General features: G+C 35.7%; 1 protein-coding gene across 6 annotated transcripts in view; it reads left to right on the top strand.

The window, feature by feature from the left end:
- The window catches only part of ss (aryl hydrocarbon receptor spineless), a 424,929-nt gene that overhangs the window by 171,522 nt on the left and 227,698 nt on the right, over nt 1-25,709 (top strand). For all 6 annotated transcript variants that reach the window (XM_081729337.1, XM_081729356.1, XM_081729307.1 and 3 more), the window contains exon 2: nt 8,617-8,807. In XM_081729337.1, coding sequence (XP_081585463.1) covers nt 8,617-8,807 — 191 coding nt within the window. The remainder of the gene's footprint in view (nt 1-8,616; nt 8,808-25,709) is intronic.

Here is a 25,709-nt window from a genome sequence, read left to right as displayed (position 1 = left end):
AGTAATACGTAATGGAGATACCATAGGCTTGTGGTTAAAGTGTTGGACTCACGTCGGCGTGGTCTCGAGTTCGATTCTCGGACGGTGCTTCCCAACTTCCGGCGTCCACCCAGCGTCGTGAGGCCAATTGGGGAATCACATGAATAAAAGACGTGACCAGGAAGCGTCTAGGAAGCTCCTGGTACGCTGTTAGGGACAAGATGACGCCATGCACTCACCACGTGTTCGTCGCTAGGCTAGAGTTAGTTTAGCCTGTTTCTAATAGATGGCGTTGGAGCGGCTCTGACCCATAATTGCTGTCATGTCAGTGGTTAGTTAGTGATACGTAGTTTATTCCCTGTTGTCTGTATGGTATCCTTACCTCCTTTGTTACGTAATTTTAAAAACGAGCAGAAAAGGGTATTTTTTCAACTATCTGGATATTGTCAAATTATGCTGTTGGTAAGTATGTTTAAAGAAAAGAAAAAAGACTCATATTTTGTGTAGAGTATGGACAGGGATATCATTTTCTTTTCTTTTCTGTTCGTGCTTCTCCCGTGGTTACACAAGTTCTTTTAAGATGGTTTTTGTTCATCTTTCATTCTGTTTCATTTCAGTTTCAATGTTTTTTTTTTCTTGTACTACTTCATGCCTAAGTACTTCTATGTCTATTCAATATAATTTTTAATTAGTGTGAAATTTGTGTACATTTCGAGCCAGATCTGACACAAAAATTTCCTAAATTTGCTCAGTTCATGCACAATTGTGTCCAAAGTAGTTTTCTGTAAAATTGCTCGAATTTGGCTCGAATCGTTCAAATTCGGGCTCTGACTCGTAACCTACTTATAGAACTTGCGGCTTTGGACACTCGTTCTGATAGGGCGAAGCAAGAACGCTAGCCTCTCGCTTAGTTTACAACTTTAATTAAAGTACTACTTCCAATATTAATAATATTGAGATTCTAAACGACTATGGTGCAACGTACATTATAGTTCAGAGTTTTTTCGATTAATAAGAGGTTTAGGATTTAGGATTTAGAGTTCCGGGCTTTCGGCATCTATGGCCATTTAGCCCGTCAAGTTTGAGAGATGATGTTTCTCGGCGATCACACTATCCGAGGAAAGGGAAGGAAGGAAGCGGCCTGGGACCTATAAGTTAGGTACCACTCCGGCATGTGTCTGGTGTGAATGAGAAAAACCCAGGAAAACCCCATACAAGGTGGCTGGCCTGAAAAAGCGTTTTACACTTTTTCGACCGAGTGCCCCCATCGGGAATCGAACCCGGGACCGCTCGCGCCGAACCAACTACGCTACGCGGGGCCACCGTTTAATAAGAGAAAACAAAGCTATCCAAGTTCAATTCTGACTAGGAATATTTTGCACGGCTGTACTACAACCTAGAGGCCTACCCTGAAGATACTTTCTAGGGGGGACCACAATAAAAGAGAGTCCGGAGCTGTCACTCGAATAGAGTTTTCATTTTTTGCTTCAGGATTTCGCGATCAAGAGGGAATCAAATATTTTTAAATATTACTGAAAACATTTTCACCATAAAAGTTTTAAAAACGTGACATGAGTCACTCATATAATTCATGGGCCCTTTGAACATGTTGAGAGAGGGCCCATCATAAAAGCTTTTGATAGGGCCCTCTTGTATTTTCCCGCTCGAGGAAACTCAATGATCTTAATCCGGCCCTGTATATTTTCTATACGGAAAACAACGGTGCTGTAAAATGTAAATTATTATTTAGTTTCAAGTTATGGCATATTAAGAATTCAAGTTAGCTTAATACTTCAATATTATCAAAAAATCTGCCTACGAATCTGCAAGGCTGAATTACGAAAAATGTGAAAGTCTGTTTTCGCAACATAATGGGTATGGGATTAGCTGACTGTATTGCCAGTACTCAACGTATACCTTTTAAAAAAGAAAAAAACATATACCGCTATTTACGCTACGAAGCGGAGGGCCTACTAAAAAATCATCGTCCAGGGCCCACCGGAAAATTTTCCGGTTTTCCGCCTGGCCAGTACGGTCCTGAATATTTACATTTCAGATGCACGTTAGGCTGAATTTCCACGTCTTAACTACCCCCAATGTTGAAAACAAGTTCAACTCCAAACAGAATATGCATTGTATATGTGATCAGAAAATAGGAACATTTATATCAGAAGGAGAAGAAAAACAATAATAACGTCCTTTGTTGTATATAAAAGAAAAGAAATAGAAAAATCCTTTCTGAACAAGAAGAAATAATAATCATAACGTTCTGCAGTTAGTAATCTGGATGAGGACGAGAGAGGGAAAAATTATTGTCCAAGAAACAGAAATGAGGTACTGCAGAAATGAATGAAGAAATAGAAAATAAGCTACTGCAAAATAGTACGTGTTGTATAGAATGAGAAAAGGAAGCAAGCGAAGGGAAGAAAAAGAGAGAGAGGGAAATTTTCAGCAGGAAGAGCAAAAAGGAAGCCAGGAGAAAATTTCCGCTCCCTAACGTAGAAGAAATAAAAAGAAATCTCAAACGACCACAACCTGAATTATCTTGCATCCGTTTTTTTGATATCTTCTAATGTGTTTTTATGACTGGTGTTGGTCCCTCATGATGAAGAGAGATGAATAAGGCTACAGGAAAGGAGGGAAGGAACAAGAGGAGTAATAGAGAAAATTTCCCAGAAAGGTGGAGTGTGCAGGGCAATAGAGGGTAATTTCGATCACAGGGTAAATTTGTGATGTAACAGTAAGCAGAACTTCAAGTAAGGAAGGGGAGAACAAGGGGGGGGTATCTAGTAAAAGAAGAAACGCGAAAATGCATGGGAAGGAAGGGAGAAAGGAAGTAGATTTTGGGTGGAGATTTTTTTCTCTCCTCTTATGTCAAGATGAAAGAGGATTGGACAAGCGTTTCGACCACTCCCTAGCCTCTAGTCTTAACTTTCGCATTTAGCTACCCATCTGTTGGTTGGCTGATGTTTGAATGGGTGCTTTATGGATGCTCATAAAATGAATGTAGTGGATTATGATAACTTTGATGAAGCTTTAATCATATCTTCTTTTGTGTGCATTTATGTGTAAGAATCTTCCATCGTATACTCGTACAACCATTTACGTAAATACTATGCGTGAGATCGGGATATTCAGACATTAAAGTTCAGCTAAAATCAAACACAGTTTAATACGACAAAATAAATTCAATTCTGGACAAGTAAATCTAATTTATGTCATATCAGATATTCTTATAATCATATTAATAAAACTTACTGTTTCGTATCCTATTGTGCCTTCCAAGACACCCCTTCGTGTGATCCGAGTATGATGATATTTTAAGAACACGTATTTTTTCGCTTGCAAAAAACTAAGGGGAAAATAGCGTTATGGTAGTTTTCTATTGCTTCCCTTACTCGAAATGCTCGAGATTACCAAGTGTTTCATAAGAATTTAGTAAACCACGCATGTTATTTTAAGCATCAAGAGTGTTATATAGGATGCATGTAAATAAAGTGTAGATTTTTCATATATCAAAGTTATTACATATTATTAAGTAGGTTGAATGTTAGCACAAAGTAGGGTATATTTCTTATGTATCAAGAGTGTTACGTAGTACTTAAGTAAGATTCACGTAAGTACAAGGCAGATTTTTTACATTTCAAAGACTTTACGTAGTGTTTAAGTAGGATACACATTAATTACAACGTAGGTTTCTTCATTTCAAAGATGTATTTTTATAATATTTAAGTAGAATGGATGTAAATTTCCTACGTATCAAAGTTGTTATGCACGTATTTTTTCGTATGCACGTAGATATAACCAGAGATGGCGTGGGTCAATGAAAACTTGACCCACCACCCACTGTGACCTATGATCCGCTAACATACCACCCATCGTGAACCACTCGTAAGGTACTAAATTCTTCCCAAAAATTCGGACCCCCACTTCCATCTTAGGATATATATAATGAAAGCGATATGATAACATCCTGGTTGGGATTGGAGCCTAACTATATAACAAAAGTCATTTTATTTGGCTTTGACATTTGGCCGTGATGATCACGCATGATCAGTTACATTCATTTTTTTTTAAAATACAATGATTCATCTATTAAAGATGGTTCAAAAATATTTTTTCCGGTAATCAGCTCCTCTGAAGACACAGGCTGTGTCTCGAAAGTCAAGTACTAACTCCTATTGCTATTATTACAGTTACAAATATCAATACCCAAAAGTGCCTGAAGTTCTTTTTTCACTTAGATATTCTCATCTTTGGTAAGTAAATAGAAACAAATGAAAAACGAAGAAAAATGAAGATCTTGAAAGTAAAACGTAGACAAATACACCAGTGCTCAGAAGATGCTGTCTACAATGCATTGAGTAGAGTGGGTGGTGGATCGGTGGGTCACAATGGGTGAGGTCCTGTTGACCCACGACCCACTGGCCCACCCACAAATCTTTTTCCACTTGACCCACAACTCTGGCCCACTCCATTTCTGAATATAACGTATGTTTCTTATGTGTCAAGAGTGCTACATAGTATACAAATGGATTTTTGTCAGCATAAAGAAAATTTCTTTATATATCGAATGTTTCACATATTCTATATATTTAAATATGGAATATGTACATCATAATTACTTTGCGTATCAAGAGTGATACATGTATATTTAGCATGCCTTAATAAAACACATACTGACCAAAGCCCTGAATATATTATAAACACATGTGCAACAGTTTCGGGAATGTATTATTACCTTTATCAGACACGTTATGACGAAAGTAAGGGAAGGTTACCAAGACAATTACACCAGTGTTCTTAATATGTTTAGTGTTTCGGTCAGCGTGTATTTTATTAATAAATTACTTGTAGAATACACCCAAAGCTACAATGAACAATGTGTATTTAAGTATGCACGTAAGAACAAAATAGTTTTCCAGCCTTGTAATGCAATAATTATTTTACTACACTATAAATATTTTTTTCTCAATGATTATACAAGAACAATATATAGAGAGTAATTATCTTCAACACTTAAGACATAATACTGACAGTACTAATATAAATTAACACAGATTTGATTAATATGAACAGAGAAAATTAGCTCACTCTTCTTTAAGCATTAAATACAACAACATGAAATATTTGAATATTAAGTACAACCCATTAACACTTGTTGTGCATACATTTGTGTCTGCACGCACAATTACCAGCGACACGAAACGCTGTTTTTAGCCATGATATCTATTGTTGATTTTCCATTCAGCATGTGTATTTATATATGTTAGTGTGTGTGTGTGTGTGTTTAGGTATTTAAATAGATATAAATTTTAATATATGATGACGGTTAATAATACTATATAGTATGTGTGAGGCTCAGCGAACCTGGGTCTTTGCTGACAAGCTTACGTCATATCGTGTGTATTCCAATCATTTTTGACGTCATAGTGAGCACTGAAAAGTAAACAAAAGATTGAAAAAGTGGACAAAAAAAGTAATGCTTGTCACGAGAAAAGGAAGGTGAATTTATCTATGTCAACGCGCCGCCACATTTTTTTTTTTATATGCACCCGTAGTATTACCATTATAAGTAGCATGTCTGTGCTTGAATGTGTTCAACTGTCCATCAACCCAAATGGCGTTACATTGCATGTGACATGAAAATCCAACCAGAGACATTAACAAAACGTTTTGTAAGAGACGAATACACTGGTGTAGATTTTCTTATTGTGTTTTGCTAACGCACTTGGATATAGCAGAAGCATTTGACCTTCACGCATCTGAGAGATTGCTGTAAAAATGGTTTGTGTCTTAGAGCATTGCATGCAAGTTTGTATTTCAAGGTCATACATCACGATTTTGAGTTAATAATGTGTGCACCTAAGTACTTTATATATACGTATATCGCTGAGCCTTCTGAGTAATAACTTTTGTCGGACGGGGTCAAGTACAAATAATAAGAGGGATGAGTTGAAAAGATGATACTTGAAGTAATATGTAATACCACAATAAATACTTGTGAATGTGTGTGTGTGTAACAAAAACAAATCTCACAGTTTGTCGCCCTCTTTCCCTCCGCCCATGACTGACTAACTGACTGATTCGCTACACGAACCTCCTCGAATCATGCAAAGAGTGAGTGAGTGAACAAACCTCCATTCATTCAGCACTTGGATGAAATACGAAGAAGAAGAAGAAAAAAGAACATTTTTCTGTGTGTGGCGTGTTGCATAACATCCAGTTTCCACGTCACAAGTTGCACGCAGTGAACGATCAGCTGCTTCTTTGCACGAATTCACCGGTGGTTGGGTTTTTAACCCACAGGGTGTCATGTAAAAACGTACAAAAAATTAGTAATGCGTGATAGAACTGAAGATGAATTCTTAACGTGTTTGTGGTGAAAAAAAAAAATAATTAAGTAAACCAACTATATTTTGACTTATATTTGAGAATATTGAATAAATTTAAAATATTTATTCAGAGTGAAAAGTATTTTATTGGTAAGATATAAGAATACTACCTTACAATCAATGCTACCAAAATATTGTACTGATTAAAAAAGTGTATAGGAAAGAACACTGTTAAAATAGGAATATGTATATAGCATACCAAGTGTATCACATTAAAGTTATAGGAATGAATACTTCTGTATGTGATCTTCAAGCGCATTTGAATTTTAACGTGTCAAACTGTCTTTTCTTTGTGTAGTGATTCATGTAAAATGTTGACACGCTCTTCTTCGGAAGATTTTAAATATAAAAAAAAACTATATCTTTTGATTTGAAAAAAAAATGCAATGAAATCTTTAGGGATGCGCACGAGACGAGTCGAGACAGGAATTTCCTAACAAACTTCGAGTCGAGACACGGCTCTTCCAATAGAGAAATATACATTTTTCGAGTCGAGACATCTTTTTACAGCACATTTTCGAGACGAGACAGCCACATATCTTGTCTCGTGCGCATCCCTAGAAATCTTTGAGTTTTACGTCCCACAGTTATGCCGGTTAGGCTAAAGGAGACGGTGATTATTAGAAATGAATGAAATGGTGGAATGAAGAAAGTGGGAGGGAACGGGAGAACGCCGAGAAAACCCATGAGGACGGTGTTTGTCCACCACAAAGTCCACATGGCGCTGCTGGGATCGAACCAGGGACTCCAAGCACCGGAGGTGAACGCTCTACCACTGAGCCACCATGCCCCATCTTTTGATTTGAATAAGATGGAACATTTTTCCATCACAGTTACAATAAAGGAGTATCTTAATCTTTAGATTTTCTGTGATAACACACATTCTTGTCGACATTTTGAAGGAGCATGAAATAAAACTAATTGATTCGATTCATAGCATTTCAGTGTCATATAAAGTACCACGGGGTGGCTCAGTGGTAGACACTTCCTTGTTGTGCGCGGAGTTTCTAGTTCGATCCCCAGCCAAGTAAGTTTGTGGCGAACAACGTCGTGTTCGTGAGTTTTCTCGGAGTTCTTCCCGTTTCCTCCCACTTTCTCATTCCACCAATTCTTCCATCATCATTCACTTACTTTAATCATCGTCTCCCTTAGCTTAAAGGATATAATCGTGGAGTGTTAAACTGAAAAAATTCTCTCTTTTTTGTATAAAGTAATTGTGTTTAAAAATTATACCACATTGACTTGATCCCTAGTCTTCCGTTGCAAGCGCTGGTATTGGCTGAAGGAATTCCACTCGCTTTCTCTCGCTTAGCAACAGCTGAACCCTTATTGGCTCAACGCGTGGGTGTGTGAGGGTGTGAGCTTTAGTTCGCATTTTTGCCATGGCTCAAGACATTTTGGCAGCACAATAGTTATTACAATGTCTACTAATGGTACTGATCTCGCAACGTAGAAGAATTGCGAATTCATGTAATATTTTTTAATGAGAATAGTTATCCATTTCTTGGCAATTACATGTTTTATATTTAAGTATGAGAAAGCTAAACACAAATTCACAAATTACTGGCCACTTTTGCGTCCAAAGAATTTTATAGGAACGCCAGAACACACCTTTGTGGTAAGAAACAATCTTGAGAAAAAAAAGTCTATTGTTCTCGGTAAATGCTATCTACACTTCAATTTCCACTAGGCAGTTACGAACCTAATTGAAAGCTTTAAATAAACACAATACGATACAAACTAATATATTGAGTCTCAATCATTACTGGTATATATTTTCTGGTATTACTTTATAAGCTATTTTTCGTTTATTGTTTTCAAAATTGAAAAAAAAATGTTACAAGAATTTAAAGAAATCTTTGTTATAAAGTATATCCTGAGAAATATTCGTAACATGTTATTAAATGTATGTGTTTTTACACAATGAGAGCTCTTGCCGTCCAGATATTGCACATTCAACTGGATAATGCATGGCTCAGCGAATCAGTTTCGAATGCCATGACATTTAGCTTTATAGTTATGACTCACAATGACTAACAAATATATACAAGAAATTCTGCATTTTCTTAGAGTACACCTACTATAGACTCAGGTACTAAGTATTAGGTAATATCTGAATCACAAACTTTAAAATTAATTTGTGTAATTTAATCGTTGTCTAAACATATGGTAATTTGTTCTATTACAAAATATTTTCTCTCTTTGCATATATTTATTATGATTTTGTTTTCTTTTATTCCAGTTTGAAGCCTCCACCCAAAGATGGAGTAACTAAAAGCAATCCCAGCAAAAGACATAGAGAACGGCTAAATGCAGAGTTGGATACACTTGCGAGTCTTCTACCATTCGAGCAGAACATTTTATCCAAGTTAGATAGACTGTCAATTCTTCGTCTCTCTGTTAGCTATTTGCGCACGAAGAGCTACTTCCAAGGTGCGTAGGTATTTTTTCAACAAACATACTCATTCATAAACTTTTTTTTAAATCTTTGCAATATTAGTTCATGATAGAATTTGGTAACACGAAAAGTCTAAACTATTTGTATTTTCGCTTTCAATAGTTATCGTTATCAATAATAGTTCAAATACAATTTGTTTTAAATATGTGGAAGGTATAGTATGAACCTAGGACCTTACTATCACGAGACAAAACTTACCAGTAGCCTATTACAGTTATGGAAGGGTCACGACTTTTGTCCGGGCCATTTAGATCTAGGTCATTTGAGTCACGACTTTTGTCCGGGTCATTTTAGTCACGACTTTTATTCGGGACATTTGGGTCATGACTTTTGTCCGGATCACTTGGGTCTCAACTTTGGTCTGGGTCATTTGGGTCACGACTTTTGTCCGGGTCATTTGAGTCATGACTTATGTCTGGGTAATTCCGTTCATAATTTCCAGGTCATTTAAGTCACGACTTTAGTCCGGGTCACCCGAGTCCGGGCGTCGTTTGCCAGATCCAGACGGACCTGGTGACAAGAAGCAGCCAAAATTTCAGTTCTGCAATATTACTTCAGAATTCCCCAGTGAATTAATAGTATTTACTATTTGTGCTCAAACATTTATTTTCTCATGTGTTTGATTCTCTGTGTGATATTTTTTCAATTCATGGTGTTTTACCTTGAATATTTCAAATATAAGTTCGTATTTATTCATCTTAATTATACAACATTTCTAAACATAGACTATACAAAAGGTAGGGATGCGCACGAGACAAGATTTGAGGCTGTCTCGTCTCGAAAATGTGCTGTAAAAGTGATGTCTCGACTCGAAAAATGTATCTTTCTCTATTGGAAGAGCTGTGACTCGACTCGAATTTTGTCAGGAAAATTCTTTCTCGACTCGTCTCGTACGCATCCCTAACATAAAGGATTTAACAAAACAATATTTTGGATTCAGCGGCATCTTTTATATTCTAAACGACAAGTATTATGGATTCTTTCGATTAAACTTCGACGATCTCTTATAAGAAAAACATGTAGTTTATCTTCTCTGTGATTATGATACTTCATGCCGCTTGTAGTTATCTGTTAGTGCAGTACCTTGGCACACAAGGACACACACAAGCGAGAAATAAAATTAAAAATTTAGTGAGAAGACAAAGAGAAGAGAATTACATTTCTTAGAATGAGATTAGCAACCTCACATTTACACCTCATGTGTATGAACATGTTTTGTCTTTCCCGTGTCAGTCGAGTATATCCGGGACTCTCAAATGCGTACAGTTTTTTTTTCAGTTTTTCAATGCTACAGAATGTATACATATGTGGTCTGAATTACTTATAAATGACTTATATTGTCAGAAAGGGGACACCGTTAGAGGGTTGGACCCGGGTTCGATTCCCGGTCGGAGCTTCCCAATTTTCGGTGTTCACTCAGTGTTGTGAGGCAAACTGGGGAGTCACATGAATAAAAGACGTAACGGCCACTAGATCTAGAAAGCTCCTGATACGCGAGCTAGAGACAGGGCGGCGCACTACACTGAAAACGTGTTCATCGCTACGTTGAACGTATTTCAGCCGATCGCTAACAGATAGCGTTGGAGCGGCTCAGGTCCACAAAAAGCGCTATTACGCCAAGCACAGTTTGGTTTGGTTTATATTGTCAGAAAATAATTGTTCGTACCAAACAGAGATAATGTCGCTGAAACCATGAATAAGGTATAATAATTTTCAAAAAACTGTTTAGTATTGAGAGATAACAATTCTTCTGAGAAAATTCCACCCAGTAGCGACCGACCGAGCTGGAAGATTTCTGCAAGTGTTCCCAAATTTTCCGTTTCGTTGACACAAACCGATAATAAATTGTGTCCTGCTTTCCCAGCAATCCTATTACATTATATCGAAAGTAATTCATTTAAGTAAACTTTGCGTCAAAGAGACTGCGGTATTGCACAAGTTTTTTAAATGATTATCCAACGATACAAATCTCGACAGAAGAATTTCTGCTGGTAAGAAACGAGTCGTGGAGGAACTATTATCAAGCAATTTTGTTATAGTTGTCGTTCTAAAAAGTATTCTTCCCTCTAAAAACCCAGTAGATTATCTACCTTCTTTTCTGAAAGAATATAGCCATTATATTCTCCTGATCTTTCCATCTCTCTATTTCTTTCATGTCTTGTAATTTCTTTTCTACTATGTGTGGGGGAGTAAGGGACTGAGAAAGAGTAGGAGGAAAAACAGAACAGAAGCTGAAAAGAGAAAGGACAAAAGAAAGGGAGGAGGGAGAAGAGAAATCAGAAGAAGAAGCTGTACCCGAGATTAATTGCTATCTTGATATCGTAAAAGCATTTTTTCGTCTACATTTGAACTCGACTGTGCTCAGGGTCCCCTTTCTTATCTCTGGACATGATCTACAGATATTACGGAAAATGACACGCAAATTCGCCATTAATATTGCATATACGGAGACCCCAACAAAATTAAAAATATATATATGTAGGAGAAACAAAAATAAGAAAAAAAAGAGAAAGAAATAGGCCTAGCTCATAGTGGATTATGCTTGTACATATCTTTCAAAGACAATAGTTTGATCTAATGTGGAGGCCTGTATTTTTCTTTTTTTTCTTCTCTGTGCGATACTGTTAATCACTGCAATTTTGTTTGAAAACCTTTTAATAATATATGTCTTGTGTTTGTTTCATAATATAGGAAAATAAACACAAATCTTTGTGTGTGTGTAATTCTGCATACAAGGGCGGTAATCTTTGTCCAAAGCAATTTAGGAAAATAATAGCAATGCATTGGTTTTTGAACTATCAACTTGAGCTTTTGTTTCTTAATGACTGCGCAATCGGCATATTTTTCTTATTAGCTTTTTTTACCGTACAGTATGTAATTTTGAAGTTTATTCTGACGTGCACAAGATCATTTCTGATATTTATTCTATAATTTCAAATATCTGGATAGTAAAAGAAAAGATCGCCTAGAAACAAATCTTTTAGTTTAACGTCGCACGTTTAATGCCCTATAAGGCTAAAGAGGATAGATGCTAAATGAAAGTGAATGATTATGAAGAAAAGGTGGAATGAAAACGTGCGAGGAAATAGAATAAGTCCAAGGAAATCCATGGATGCGATGTTGTCCACACGACCATACAATTTAAAAATACTAAACCATTTGATGTAGCAGCCCAATTGAGGGCCTGAGCCTCTCCAACGCCATCTGTCAGCGACTGGCTGAACTACACCTAACCTAGCATATTGTGTCGCCCTGTCACTAACCGGCATATCGGAAATTTTCTAGACCTAATGGCCGTCACGTCTTTTATTCACGTGACTCCCCAGTTTGGCACACGACGCTAATTGAGAAGCACCGGCCGGGAATCGAACCTGGGACCCGTGAGTCCAACGCTTTATCCCTACACTACAGTGTCCCCTACAGTCCTACAATTACTGTTTGTTAATTAGTAGGACTGTATAGTTTCATTGAGGTATGACACTAATTGATCTAATTAAGGCGTTCAAATAACCTTTTAAACACTGTTAACGCATAATCCACCAGAAAATGTTCATAACATTTTAGTCAATGTGACCACACGGCGAAATTAAAGTACCTCTAATTTTACAGTAATTATGTGATATCTTCAAATAGATAAAAGATAATCGAAAAGTGGAACAAGAGCTCACTAGGCAATATTATTTTACATGCGATACCGTTATCACGACTCACTTATCTGTTTTCGATTTCCAGCCATTTAGAAAATCGGCATTTATTTTCGCGTTTTTAAAATGGCTGCAAACAGAAAGCTACTAACTAGTGACTCGTAATAACGGTACCTCATACCAATATATATATATATATATATATATATATATATATATATATATATATATATATATATATATTGCCTAGCGAGCTCTTGTTCCACATTTCGATTATCTTTTATCTATTTGGAGATATCACATAATTACTGTAAAATTAACAGTATTTTAATTTCGCAGTGATTAGGCCTCTTAAGTATTTAACGTAGCAGTTCGTCTGGTAAAACAAGGAAATAAAGAATGAGAACAAAACAGTCAGAATGAGTAGGCACAAAAGTCGAACTCAAGACCTCTTGCATTCGAAACAAAAACATTAGGCGTTTTACTATTCCTATTTGACTTTCAGTAACACTTTTGTTTGTTTGCTTTAGCAGATTTCCCTTATTACAAAGGGAACCAAATCGTACAGCTTTTAATTTTCATAAAATTATGCGAAATATAAATGATTGGTAGATCGACTTTCTTACTGAAATGTGTCTCTCAAACTACGGTCCGGATAGTCGCCTGCATATATCTTAATCACGCTCAACCTTGGCCATAGGAGCTAACTACAAGGTCCTGATTGGTTGAAATTATTCGTTTCTCGCCACGTGGCATACATACAGCTCAAATCAAACGCTAGCTGCTGTCGGTCCCCATGGCCGAACATGCTGGCGCATGGGCTAGTAATGTAAGTCGCTTTCGGCGTGGGTTCAAAGCCGGCCCACCCTCGGGTGTTGCAAATTCGATGTAAATCTACCCTTGCCCGCTTCCTTGTGACCAACTTAATACAGTTGGCTAGGGTAGCGCATGAAAAAATATATGCTAATCGCCTATATCGGCAAAACCAAGGATGTTATAAATAGAGGATTTGCCCATATGTATCTTCATCCTATTAAATCGATGAAGCCAAAAAAAACAACCGAGCATCGGCACATCTGATTTGCTATTCTCGTTTCCGCCATCGTCTGATTGGCAACTTTCGTTTCCGCCATGATTGTTGACTCAAAACATTGCGGTCCTATTGGGTGGAGTGGGCAGAGTAGGGGTGGCGAAACTGTGACGTATGGCTTCAAGATTTTGTTGTTGGGCATATCCTCTATTTTATAAGATCCTTGGGCAAAACAGTATATTATCAAGTATTATTATTTTATTTTATTTCAGAAAAAAAGAAAGAAAGTCTAGATTGCCAGGAAGGTAACTCCACAAAATATCTATTGAATTAATAATACCAATATAAATTATGCGAAATATCAAAAGAAAGAAAAATATATTTAATTTATGATTTTAATAATTAGAATAGTTTTTTTTTTTAAACCATATAATCGATCCATTGCAATCGCCGTCTTGATTCAAGAAATGGTAAAAGATAGAGAAGTACAAAACAGACTTTAAAAAAAATACATAATTATCATTGTGAATTAATAACACAGTATCTTTTCTTGGTCACCTAAGTATAGGATTGAAGACAATAAAGAAACAGACACTCTAAGAAAACAAGCATATAAAAACGTCCGATGAAAAAGAACAAAGCTAGCATATGATTGTAATGCAGAAGTCTCTGCTTTTCATTCGATTGCAGGTACTTACCAATTAGGTTGAATTCTAATGCATAATTGATAATACTTTAACTGAAGAGACATAATAACATGGTGTCTTAAGTAGACTCAGAACTTTCCGTTTTCTCTTCAATTTTTGCTTTCCCACCCTAATTTCGTTGGGATTTCAGCCTTAAATTTTCCCCTCAAAGCAACGGAGTTGGAATCTAATTTTATATTGAAGACCGCATACCCACACAGACAGAGGGAGAAAAATAATCCTCTACGCTTTTTAAAAGATTTAAGTCAAGCCGTCTTTTCGTTTCGTTCTAGAAAGGAAATTAGAGATGAAGGAGTAGGTTACAAATTATTCTGTTATTTTCGTTTGATTTTTTTTTTCAAGATTTTTCTTAGTGCAGTATTCTTCGTAACGTCTCATCAGAAGTTTAAATTATGTATGTTATTTGTTTAAGTTTAGAGTTCTTTTTGACCACCAGGGCTATATGAGACGTGGACTAACAGTTTTAATGCGTTCAAATTTCAATGTTTTCCTACTGGGAATCGAATCCAGGACCTCATGAATCAAAGACGCGTGCACTAGCCACAAGAGTAGATGATAAGGTTAAATTTATGAGTTACAGTAGTTGATCGTCTTCCAAAATTGCATATAATTTTCGGTATTTTATAAAATCATAACATGTCTTACGGATGTATTTTGGCATTATTCGTCAAATAACTTTCTGACAGAAGTCATACTTGATCTCCCTCGTGGCTAAGCGGTTAACGTACGCTCCTTTGGCGTGGGAGAACCCGGGTTCGATTCCCGGCGGTAGCTTATGTGGTTCAGATTCCACGTTAATCAGTAGGTCCACGTCTCATATAACCTCGTTGCTGAAAGGGACGCTAAACTTAAAATTAAATAAATCAAGAAGTCACACTGCTAGCATTGTTTCTATCACAATCCTGTGTTCGTTCTTTCTCAGGGAGTGTTTGGTGGAAAATGATTAGAAATGGTTGGTTGGAATGGTATAGCGCCTGTTCGAGCAACGATGTTTCGATACTTGTGAGACGTACACCTACAGTTTGATCCATTCGCACGTAGCACGTTTTCTGGAAATTAAAATGCATTCAGGCAGTTTTTAAAATTGATTTTTCAGAAAAAAATGAACCCTGCACATGTTATTTTGTAATCATTTACTGGAAACGTTAAGGATGTTCTTGAAATATTTGCATGGACGTAAATGACAAACTACTATGAAAGATGTTCCTTTATATTATTAAGTCCTATCCAACATACATAACGAACTTTTCTGTAAGTCTGCGCCAATGGGTTTTAAGGTAGAATCCGAAACACCGGCAAAATTCAATGCCCTCCCATTAGGACCCTGTGCATGAAAGTTGCGCGCGCTAGCCTCTAGGACTGATATTTACAATACAGTATAAAAATTTATAGACAATTGGAATGATAAAGTAGTTTAGAAATATAATAACTTAGTTACATATTGATATAAAATGAAGAATGAATTGAAGATTTTCATTTATAAAATTAAAAAGAAATATAGATGAGTAAAGATAAATAATAATTATTCTACATAAAGGATGAAAGTAAAATTACTGTATATCATCATTATCATCTTCATAGGTATTGGCAGGTTACTTGCTGCAACTGAGAAGATTTCATCTTCCGCTAACCTCTTCGTCTTCACGTACGATATTTCTGTTTTGATATCGTCCATTAATTGTAGTCTCCTGCGCCCCCCCCCCCTCTTTCCTGCCACCACACTCTTGAAAACATCCCTCATGATACAGTTCCTTCTTAGCCAATGTCCCACCAGTTTATCTTCCTCTTCTTAATAATATGTAAAATTGTTGTTTTCTTCCCCACCATTTCTAACACTCTCTCATTCGATTTTCGCTCTACCCATTTAATTATCTCAATTCTTCTCCATACCCACATTTCGAAAGCTTCTAGTCATTTTGCATCATTCGTAATGCCCATGTTTTTGACTCATATAGCATAATACTCCACACGGGCATTTTATGAATCTTTTTCTCAAATCTTTATGCAAGAACCCACAAAATAATACTTTCTTCTTCCTAAGGGCTTCTTTCGCCATTCCTATTCTTGCTTTTATTTCACGCTCACATTTTATATCATTACTAAATAATACTACCCAGATATCGAAAACTAGTCACCTGTTCTATTTTCTCCCCTTCTACCTCTATATTTGACACCGACCCCTTCGTTCCAATCACCATGGTTTTTGTCTTTCTAACATTTATTTTCATCATATATTCTTCATTGTCCTTCAAGTTTTCTAACATCTAATTGATCTTCTCTTCAGATTCTACAACAAGCGCCATGTCCTCTGCAAGCCTATACACCAAACCATTCTAAAAGATATAAAAGTATTTCGATGTACAGTCTTTCATACTGTCTTCGTATATAGAATTCTTCTTAGTGGGGTTCAGATTTACTTTAGGTGTTGCATACGTTAGTAAACAAATGCCTTTCTACTTAAAGAAATATCACTAGAGCTGATCAAATTGTAGAATCACTCTAACGTAAGTCTCCAGAATATCGTTACTGAGAAGACATATTTGTGTGTATTGAGTTGGGGACTATTTAAACTAAGTTTCCTCATTCTTTAATAGTTTCAGAATCTATAAGAAAGTTTAATTTTCTGAATTTGTATATTACTGATACAGAAGTAGATTCTTTTCTACTCACGACAATATTCTGTCTTTCTAAACAAGTATGTACAAAAGATACTTGTTACTATTGTTGATACAGTAATATCAGTACATAACTGATATTCAGCAATACGGGCAGTGATTTCTCGGATCCTATATTTGAGCCACTTTTTAGTTTGGCAGAATCCAACAAGCACAGTAAGTGTCATTATGGAAGTCTATTCCTATACACCTACACTCACAAAAATCTTACCAATTGACAGTACACGAATAATCTTTATGATGAAGTTCGTAGATCTGCCTTCATTCTTTTAATTAATGGCCCTTTAAATCTATAATCACTACCACGTTAGTAATAAACAATGCACCCTTCTAATAGAAAGAAGTAAAGTTCAGAGAGGCTTCGGTCAATTTCATGAATGACTCATTATGTTACAATAGTATACATTAGTTCTCGCTATGTAGAGATTTTAATGAGAGGAGTAGCACCTAGCCTAACATACAGAGCAGTCTCAAATTATTATATATTGTTTATCCTTATCCCCATCTCGTATGTACGATGTCCTATGTTTGTTAAAAAAAAAAAAAGGTTCAAAGCACCTTTAAACACATATATTTTTGTATCAAATAAACCAATATATTTGAATCAAAAATTGTCTTGTACGCCTTATATCTGGGGAACTACCAGTGACGTATTTAGGACTTTGTTTCGGGGGGGGGGGGGGTATGCACGACATGTGAATAAACACCTACATTTTACCTTTTGGATGCCGGCAAATTTTATTGAAGTTGTGCATATAACTAATTTATTTCTGGGGGCTTGAGCCCGATAGCCCACTCCCTAAGTACGCCACTGGAAACTTCATATAGTGTAGCCAAACCCAAACTATCATTTAATTCAGTATATCGTGCTTATTCCATAGAAAATACGAAAACTCGATTTAGGAGCCGTTCAAACATTTTGTGGGCTCCTGATCCAAAATTGATCCTATCCAATTACTGGCCAGGATCACAGTTTTTTGATGCATGTTTTTGGACCATTCCTAAAATTCTTGCAACCAAGATCGCAACCTTTTAACCCATTTTTCTTATCATTCCTAAAATTCTTGTTTATGCTATAGACAATAGTGTCAATATAGTAAATCTACTGTATGACTTGAATACAAAGATTACTCAGTGAAGATACAAAAACAAGTAAATTACAACATGCCAGATCTTCCATCTAGTGGGGGATTTTCCAGATCTCTCTCTCTCTCTCTCTCTCTCTCTCTCTCTCTCTCTCTCTCTCTCTATGCAGTCTTTATTATTTGTAGAAAAGTTTAAAAGAGACAAACAAACAAGGTCATAACCATTAAGTACTTTTCAACATAGAGAATTTACGCTCTCAAAAGAATCATTTAAATAGTTCTTAACTCATAAAAGGTTAACTTCCTGACTGATAGATGGTTCTGATTTGCGGACAAATAATAGTTCTTAAACATCTCTGGAACACTGGAAGTACCTCTTCTTCCACACTGTTGGAACAAACTTTAAACCCACCTATTAGCATATTTAGTTGTTGTTCCATTCTTCTCAGTCCAAAGGAAAAGAAATAATTTATTCATTTTGTTTCCTAGATACGATCACTACAGACATCTGTTCCCTGGTTATTGAGCAAGGAAGAAACGAGACACCTTGCTCATGTATTTGTGAATACTTCTGTAGGTACATAAGCATCATTTGTTCATTTCTTTTACCATACTTTTTTTTGCAAAGCATTGTCAGAGTTTTTCTGGTATTACTGTCTTCCTGTATTTTTTTTCATTAAAAACTTTTAATGTTTAAAGACAGATAAGAGATCACTAATTGTGGTTAGATATGTGTCATCAAGTACGTCATTTGCAAACCAAAAATATCTTCTGACAGTCTAAAGTAATAATTAAAACAACTAATAATCGTGAAGACAAAAAAAGTGAAGCCACCAGCAGCCTGGATAATATTAAGTACATGCTTACAGATGTTTGAACTTAATATTCAACCCTCTTCGTTTCTTACATTTTTTGTTTGTTTGGTTGGTTACAAGATAGTTTGTACTTTTTCTTTACTTCTGCTACGAATCTTCTGCTTCCCTCTTATGCTTTATTTCCTCTTTTTTTAAGTGTATTAATATCTTTTACTACGCTATTTTTTCTGAGTAAATTTTATTCAAAAAAGCATAACAGTAATGTGTCTGTTGCACAGTCGTCGGTAAAATTGTATGCCCACTTTATTCTGTTGTTTTTACATAAAGATTTCCAAATTTAATATATTCTGAAGTTATTATATACAAATGCTAAAAGAAAGGAAGGATAAATATCAAAGTCAATGTATGACCAGTGCTGTGCCGTGGGGAGGGGCGAGCGGGGCGACAGCCGCTGGCGTCAAAGTAAGGGGGTGCAAAATTCGGGAGGAAAAAAAAGAAAAGATATACGAGATAGAAAATGGAAAGAAAAAAGTATTAAAAAGTGCTCAAAATCAAGGAAAAGCAAAGTTTATTTTTGAAAATTTTCTTATGCTTGCGCCAACCGTGGTGGCGTTTCGCGGCTGGTCTGTCGACCACACTGATAGGTACCGTCGTATATTCTCGCCCGGGCGTTGATTTCACACGGCTCAGCACTGAGAATAACTACCTTTTTACAAATGGTAAAGAAAGTATGAAGAAACTTTATTGTACTTCAGAAATATGGTGACTAAAATATATTTATTAATTTTTGATTAGAAGGAGATAAATTATTGAACTGTATTATACCCATCCTTATGTTATAATTACGGCGCTGTAAAAATTTTTCATTCTTTACAAAATTAACACTTACTGAAAAATAAAAAAGATCCCAGAATAATTTCTTACTGCACCATTCATGGGAACTAAGTTCTGAAATTATATTAAATCTAAAATATAAAACATTAGACTTTGTATAATATATATATATATAGGGCCGTGGTGCCTGAATGGTAGAATGCTCACCCTGGTGAATGGGATCTCTGGTTTCAGTTTCTTCTTTCCACAATTTCGTTCATTTCACATCACTGTCTCCCTTTAGCCTCGGACCATAATCATGGGACTTTAAACTTTTAAAAAAAATGGTAATTTTATGTAAATTCTTTGAGAAAATACTATTACTGTGCACCAAAAAAAAAGATAAAAGTAGGTTCAGACAACTATTTTGTTTAATTTTTAGTTGTTTTATTTGTAAGAACAAAAATACTACTGAAGTAGCAAGTATTTTTTGTGGTGTCCTATATCTAGAGCAAACACTCACACATACTCATATATATATATATATGGTGTTACAACACCGACAACGTTGAGAGGTGATTCCTGACACCAAGATAAGACAGAAAATATAGACCAACCTAGGTGCACAAATGCTTCCTTTCGGAGTTATAGGGTGCCGAAAACATGAAAAAATTAATTTTAAAGACCTATAACTCCAAAACTGTGGGACCTACCGTAGTTGGGTCAAGACTTAACTGAGAAACTAGTATGTGCCCTATCCAAATATCCAAGTGTCAGAATCCTGCGGTACTTCCGCAACAATTTTTATAGAGGTAGTTTATGAGTACTTCAACTGAAATGTCCGTAGCCCCAAACTCCCTCTATAAATATTGTTGCGTGAGTACCTCAGGATTCTGAAACATGTATTTTTGAATAGCGCACATATTACTTCCTAAGTGAAGTCCTGACCCGACTTCAGTAGGTCTTACAGTTTTGGAGCTATGGACCTTTAAACTTCATTTTTTCATGTTTTCGGCAGCCTATAACAACGAAATGAAGGATTTGTGCACCCAGGTTGTTGGTCTATACTTTTTGTCGTATCTCGGTGTCAGAAATTACCTCCCAAACGTTTTGAAACACCCATATATATATATATAATGTTTATATAACACATATATAATGTTTGGCAGCTACACAGGTGAAAAATTTGAAAATAACTGCTAAAATGTGTATACTGTGAAGATACGGTTCTTTTCCTCAGAAAATGAAGAGTTTATTATACCTAGCAGAAAACATAAGGTGGAAAAAATGTACATTACCTTCTGTAGAGGGAAAGAAATGGCAACGAATAGTAAAAAAAAAAAAAAAAAAAAAAAAAAAAAAGAAGAAGAAGAAGAAGAAGAAGAAGCTCTATGCTTATTAAAGTGTCCCGCCAGTGGCTGTTAAAGAAGTGTTATATACGCTACTGAAAACAGTCAACTCAGAACGGATATGGTTGACAAACTCCGCCCCAGAAGAAGTACAAAATTGCATCGTCAGAAAAAAATAAAAATAAAAAAAAAAGCAAGTTATTGTACTACCTTATGATCCTCACCTGTTTTGTGAAACCTGTTCTTAATGCCCGGTGCTGATAAGAAAAAACACTAAAATTTGTGGAACGGGTTTTTTTTTCCTATCAAGCAAAAAAAAAAATTCTAAGAGACACAAATTGGTAAACGTTTCATATTAAGAGCTAGAAGCCAGAGATGACGTGAGTCAACGTAAAATATGACAATGTGGCACAAAATTGAGTATTCAACAAAACTTTTATCATTTATTTAAGCTATAACTTCAAAGAATGATAACATTAATTCTCTTAAGTAACTCACAGCCAGTTTCTTTTTTTTTTTTTAATTTTAGTGAAAGACAATGTAAAACATCAACATTTTAGAAAGTGAATCGGATAGTATGTACAAAATGCTACTGCATAAACTAATAATAATTGTTTTCAAGAATTTCGTATAGAAATTTGAGTGCCCAAGATTATGACGTCATAAATTCCGGTCCTAAAATTCTGTTTTACAAGAAAAAGTTTGGAAAGGTTGTTAGTTTATATAAATAGCATTTTGTAGATATTGCTAGATTGTTTTTTTTTTCTTTTTCACATATACAGACGTGATTGTGTACAAAGACTTGACAACACCGCAGCCCTCTTACAGTATTTAAAGAGAGCTCGGAGTGCCACTTAAAACGCCATTAATTCTGTCCCTCAGTATAGCTGAAATTCCCGTCCATCACACAGGAGGAATATGATTATGGAAGAAAATTTTTCTTTATCTTTAAACTATTCACTAAACCCTTAATGACTAACTAACTAACTCTATGGCCTATGGAACCCGGAGGTTCAGTGCCACGTTCACAAAAGCTCTCCACTGATTTCTATCCTTAGCTAATTGCATCCAGTTTCTACTTTGTATTCCTATCTCTGCGAGATCCATCTTAATATTATCCTCCCATCTGCGCCTAGGTCTTCCTAATGGTCGTTTTCCTATGGGTCTACCAGTCAACACTTTGAAAGCGTTTCTACTTTCTTCCATTCTAGCTACATGACCTGCCCACCTAAGCCTCCTAGACTTGACGACCCTAACAATGTTGGGTAAACCGTATAAACTACGTAGTTCCTCGTTATGAAGCTTCCGCCATTCCCCATTCTCGTTCCTCTTGGGTCCGAATATTCTTCTCAGGATCCTGTTCTCAAATACTTTCAGTCTATGTTCTTCCCTCAGAGTAAGCGACGATGTTTCGCAACCATACAGAACAACAGGCATGATTATCGTTTTATATATTTTAAGCTTCAAATTCCTCGACAGAATTCGCGACGACAAGAGATTTTGAACCGAATAGTAACACGAATTCCCTGCTTTTAGTCGACATTTAATTTCTTCGTGAATATGATTTTCGTCTGTTAATATTGATCCTAAATATTTGAAAGTATCCACTTTATCAAAAGCATTATTTAATATTTTAAAGCCTCCACAATTTGCCGTATTACAGTCCCGACGCACTTCCATGTATTTAGTCTTATCTGCATTTACTTCTAAACCCATGTCCCTGCAAGCGTTTAATAAGATCTCTGCATTTATTTCTACTGTTCTCCTATCATCCCCTATTAAATTTACATCATCAGCATATGCCATAACCTGGTGAATGCCGTTCAACTCTAGGCCCTGGTTGCTATCTTTGATTTTCCTTATGGCGTATTCCAGCACAAAGTTAAATAATAATGGCGACAACGCATCTCCTTGTTTCAGGCCATTTTCGACGTGGAAGCTCGGGGACAAAAATTTTCCTACCCGGACTTTACTTTGGGATTCACTTGAACATATCTTAATTAACCTAATTAGCTTTCTCGGTATTCCAAGTTCTGTAAGAACGTTGTATAATGTTACTCTCCTAACCGAGTCGTAAGCCTTTCTAAAATCAATAAATAGTTGATGTACCAGGGTATTGTATTCCCACTTCTTTTCGAGTATTTGGCGAATGGTAAATATTTGGTCGATAGTTGATCGATTTCGTCTAAATCCGCATTGATAATCTCCAATAATTTCATCTGCGTATGGGGTCAATCTTGCTAACAGAATATTTGAAAGGATTTTATAGGATGTTGACAGAAGAGAAATGCCTCGATAATTATTACAGTCAGTTTTGTCGCCTTTCTTGTGAATTGGAACAATGATTGACTCTTTCCACTCTTGTGGCAATTCTTCCTTGTTCCAGATAAGGAGAATGAGTTTGTGTATCTTGTTCCACAATTTTTCGCCTCCAGCTAAAATTAACTCAGCCGGAATTTCATCTACACCCGGAGATTTGTGTTTCTTTAATTTCTTTATAGCGGCTTCCACTTCTATTTGATTGGGTTCTGGAATATACGGTTCTGCGGTGTGTATCTCCTTTTCTCCACGCACATTAGTTTTTGGCTGCGTGTTCAGCAAATCGTCAAAGAAATCTTTCCATCTATTTAAGAGGCTATCCGTATCAGTGAGAACTGTTCCGTCCGATTTCTTTAATATATAAGCACGAGGTTGATAGCCTTTCTTAAATTCGCTGATCCCCTTATACATGTCCCGAATATTTTTATTTTTACTATTATCTTCAAGTTCCTTAATTTTAGCTTTCAAAAAATCCCGTTTCCCTTAATGACGCTTAAATATTAGATAAAGTAGACAGTTATGCAGCCTAGGTTTCTTAAAAAATTGAATTTTAATAAGTGTTAACAAAATTCTCTTAAGCCCTATTAATCCCTACAAGTTTACCCTGGCCCCGCTAGATCTATATGTGTGCATGTGTAATGCTATGTATATGTATATGAGTATTCTGTATACTCCTAAAGCGCAAGTAGAAATGTCTTTTTAGTACAAAAAATAATGTAATATAACACGAGAATATAAGACTTCAATAGACCCTGTATATTTGCTTCTGAATACCTAGTGTGTTCTAGTAATATAAGGAGTTATTAATTCTTATACACAACAGTTCACTCACATACCTAGTGTAATTCCTTGAAGCCATTATCGAAGAAAATCGCGAAAAACTAAAAGAACAAAAACAGTAAAAATTACTAGCTAAATATTTTAAATAGCCTACGTTCTTTCCCTACAGTTACCTAGAAGTATCCCAAGCATAGTTAAAGGGTGGAACACAGTCGATGCCGTGTGGGCTTAGGCGAATGAAACGAAATCTATGATGCGACGTTGAGGTTTGGTAAAGACGTGTGGGTAAGCAGATGCACTACAGTGTGATCAGGCGAGCAGGTGACATATACGGACGTGATTGTGTACAAAGACTTGGCAACATCGCATCCCTCTTATTTGCTAACAACGTTGAAAGGGAACTCGGAGTGCTGCCTTAAAATGCCATAAATGCTCCCTCAGTATAGGGTATAACTGAAATTCCTGTTCATCGTACGCTAAGAAAAGGATTATGAAAAATATTTAAAAAGTAACTCTCAGGTTTTGTTTTAAATCGAAATGAAACAATAAATTCCATCTTCCACCCAAATACATAATGTGTTCAAAAATTGATTTCAAACAGGGTAGCCCTTATTTTAGGATACGCATTTCAATTCAAGTAATGATGAAAAGAAGAAACAGGTATACTCAAGTGCTATTTTTAAAATAATAATAATAATAATAATAATAATAATAATAATAATAATAATAATAATAATAATAATAATAATAATAATAATAATAATAATAATAATCAGTGGCGTATTTACGATTTCGTTTCGGGGGGGCTTTGCTAACTTTCGGGGGGGCTTAAGGCATATAGAAGGCTTTGCCTGGAAATGTGAAAATTCTGCAAGAAATTTCAAATACTTTGCTATACTAAGTAAGATTTCGGGGGAGGCTTAAGCCCAGAAGCCACCCCCTAAATACGCCACTGATAATAATAATAATAATAATAATAATAATAATAATAATAATAATAATAATAATAATAATAATAATAATAATAATAATAATAATAAATCGTTTAACCGTTTTCTTATTTTAGTCATTTTATGAATATAAAATAGAAATTTTAAATATGAATAATAGAAATTCCTGCTTCTTCCTTTAGAAGTGGAATTTTCGAAAATGCTGAGGCACATGTCTAATTATTTCTAACGAGGAGTTTATGTACGGAGTTTGAACTTCTATATATATATATATTGGCAAAGCCTGTTACAAGTAAAACATATAGAAGGAGCTCAAGATGATTTACTGCAAAGTGCCTTATATAGTTAAGTCTGCCAATCTTCAACCATATGGGTCTTACAACTCATCCAGAAGAACCAGGAAAAAAAAAAAAAACAATGATGAACAGCTGACAATGCTAAAGATAAGTTGCCGACAATGCCAAAGGCAATGGGACGACCAAACTAACTGAGGATAGATTTCCATTAACATTCCATCTGTCTGCACATACTAAAACTCAAAGTGGATTGCCTATTAACTTTTACGAGAAACGTTGAAAAAAAAAAAAAAAAAAAGATTGATTCGAACAAAGAACTACCGAAAAGAAAGGAAGATTAAATGACAATAATATTATTTTTTAACATTGGAAAAAAGTATATAATGACTTTAGAAGACAAAAAGCTGGTGAAAC

This window comes from Thermobia domestica, chromosome 1 (assembly GCF_964235325.1).
Source record: "Thermobia domestica chromosome 1, izTheDome1.hap1.1, whole genome shotgun sequence".
Taxonomy (NCBI): Eukaryota; Metazoa; Arthropoda; class Insecta; order Zygentoma; family Lepismatidae; genus Thermobia; species Thermobia domestica.
The sequence above is the reverse complement of the archived record's forward strand: the minus strand, read 5'-3'. Positions and strand labels throughout refer to the sequence as shown.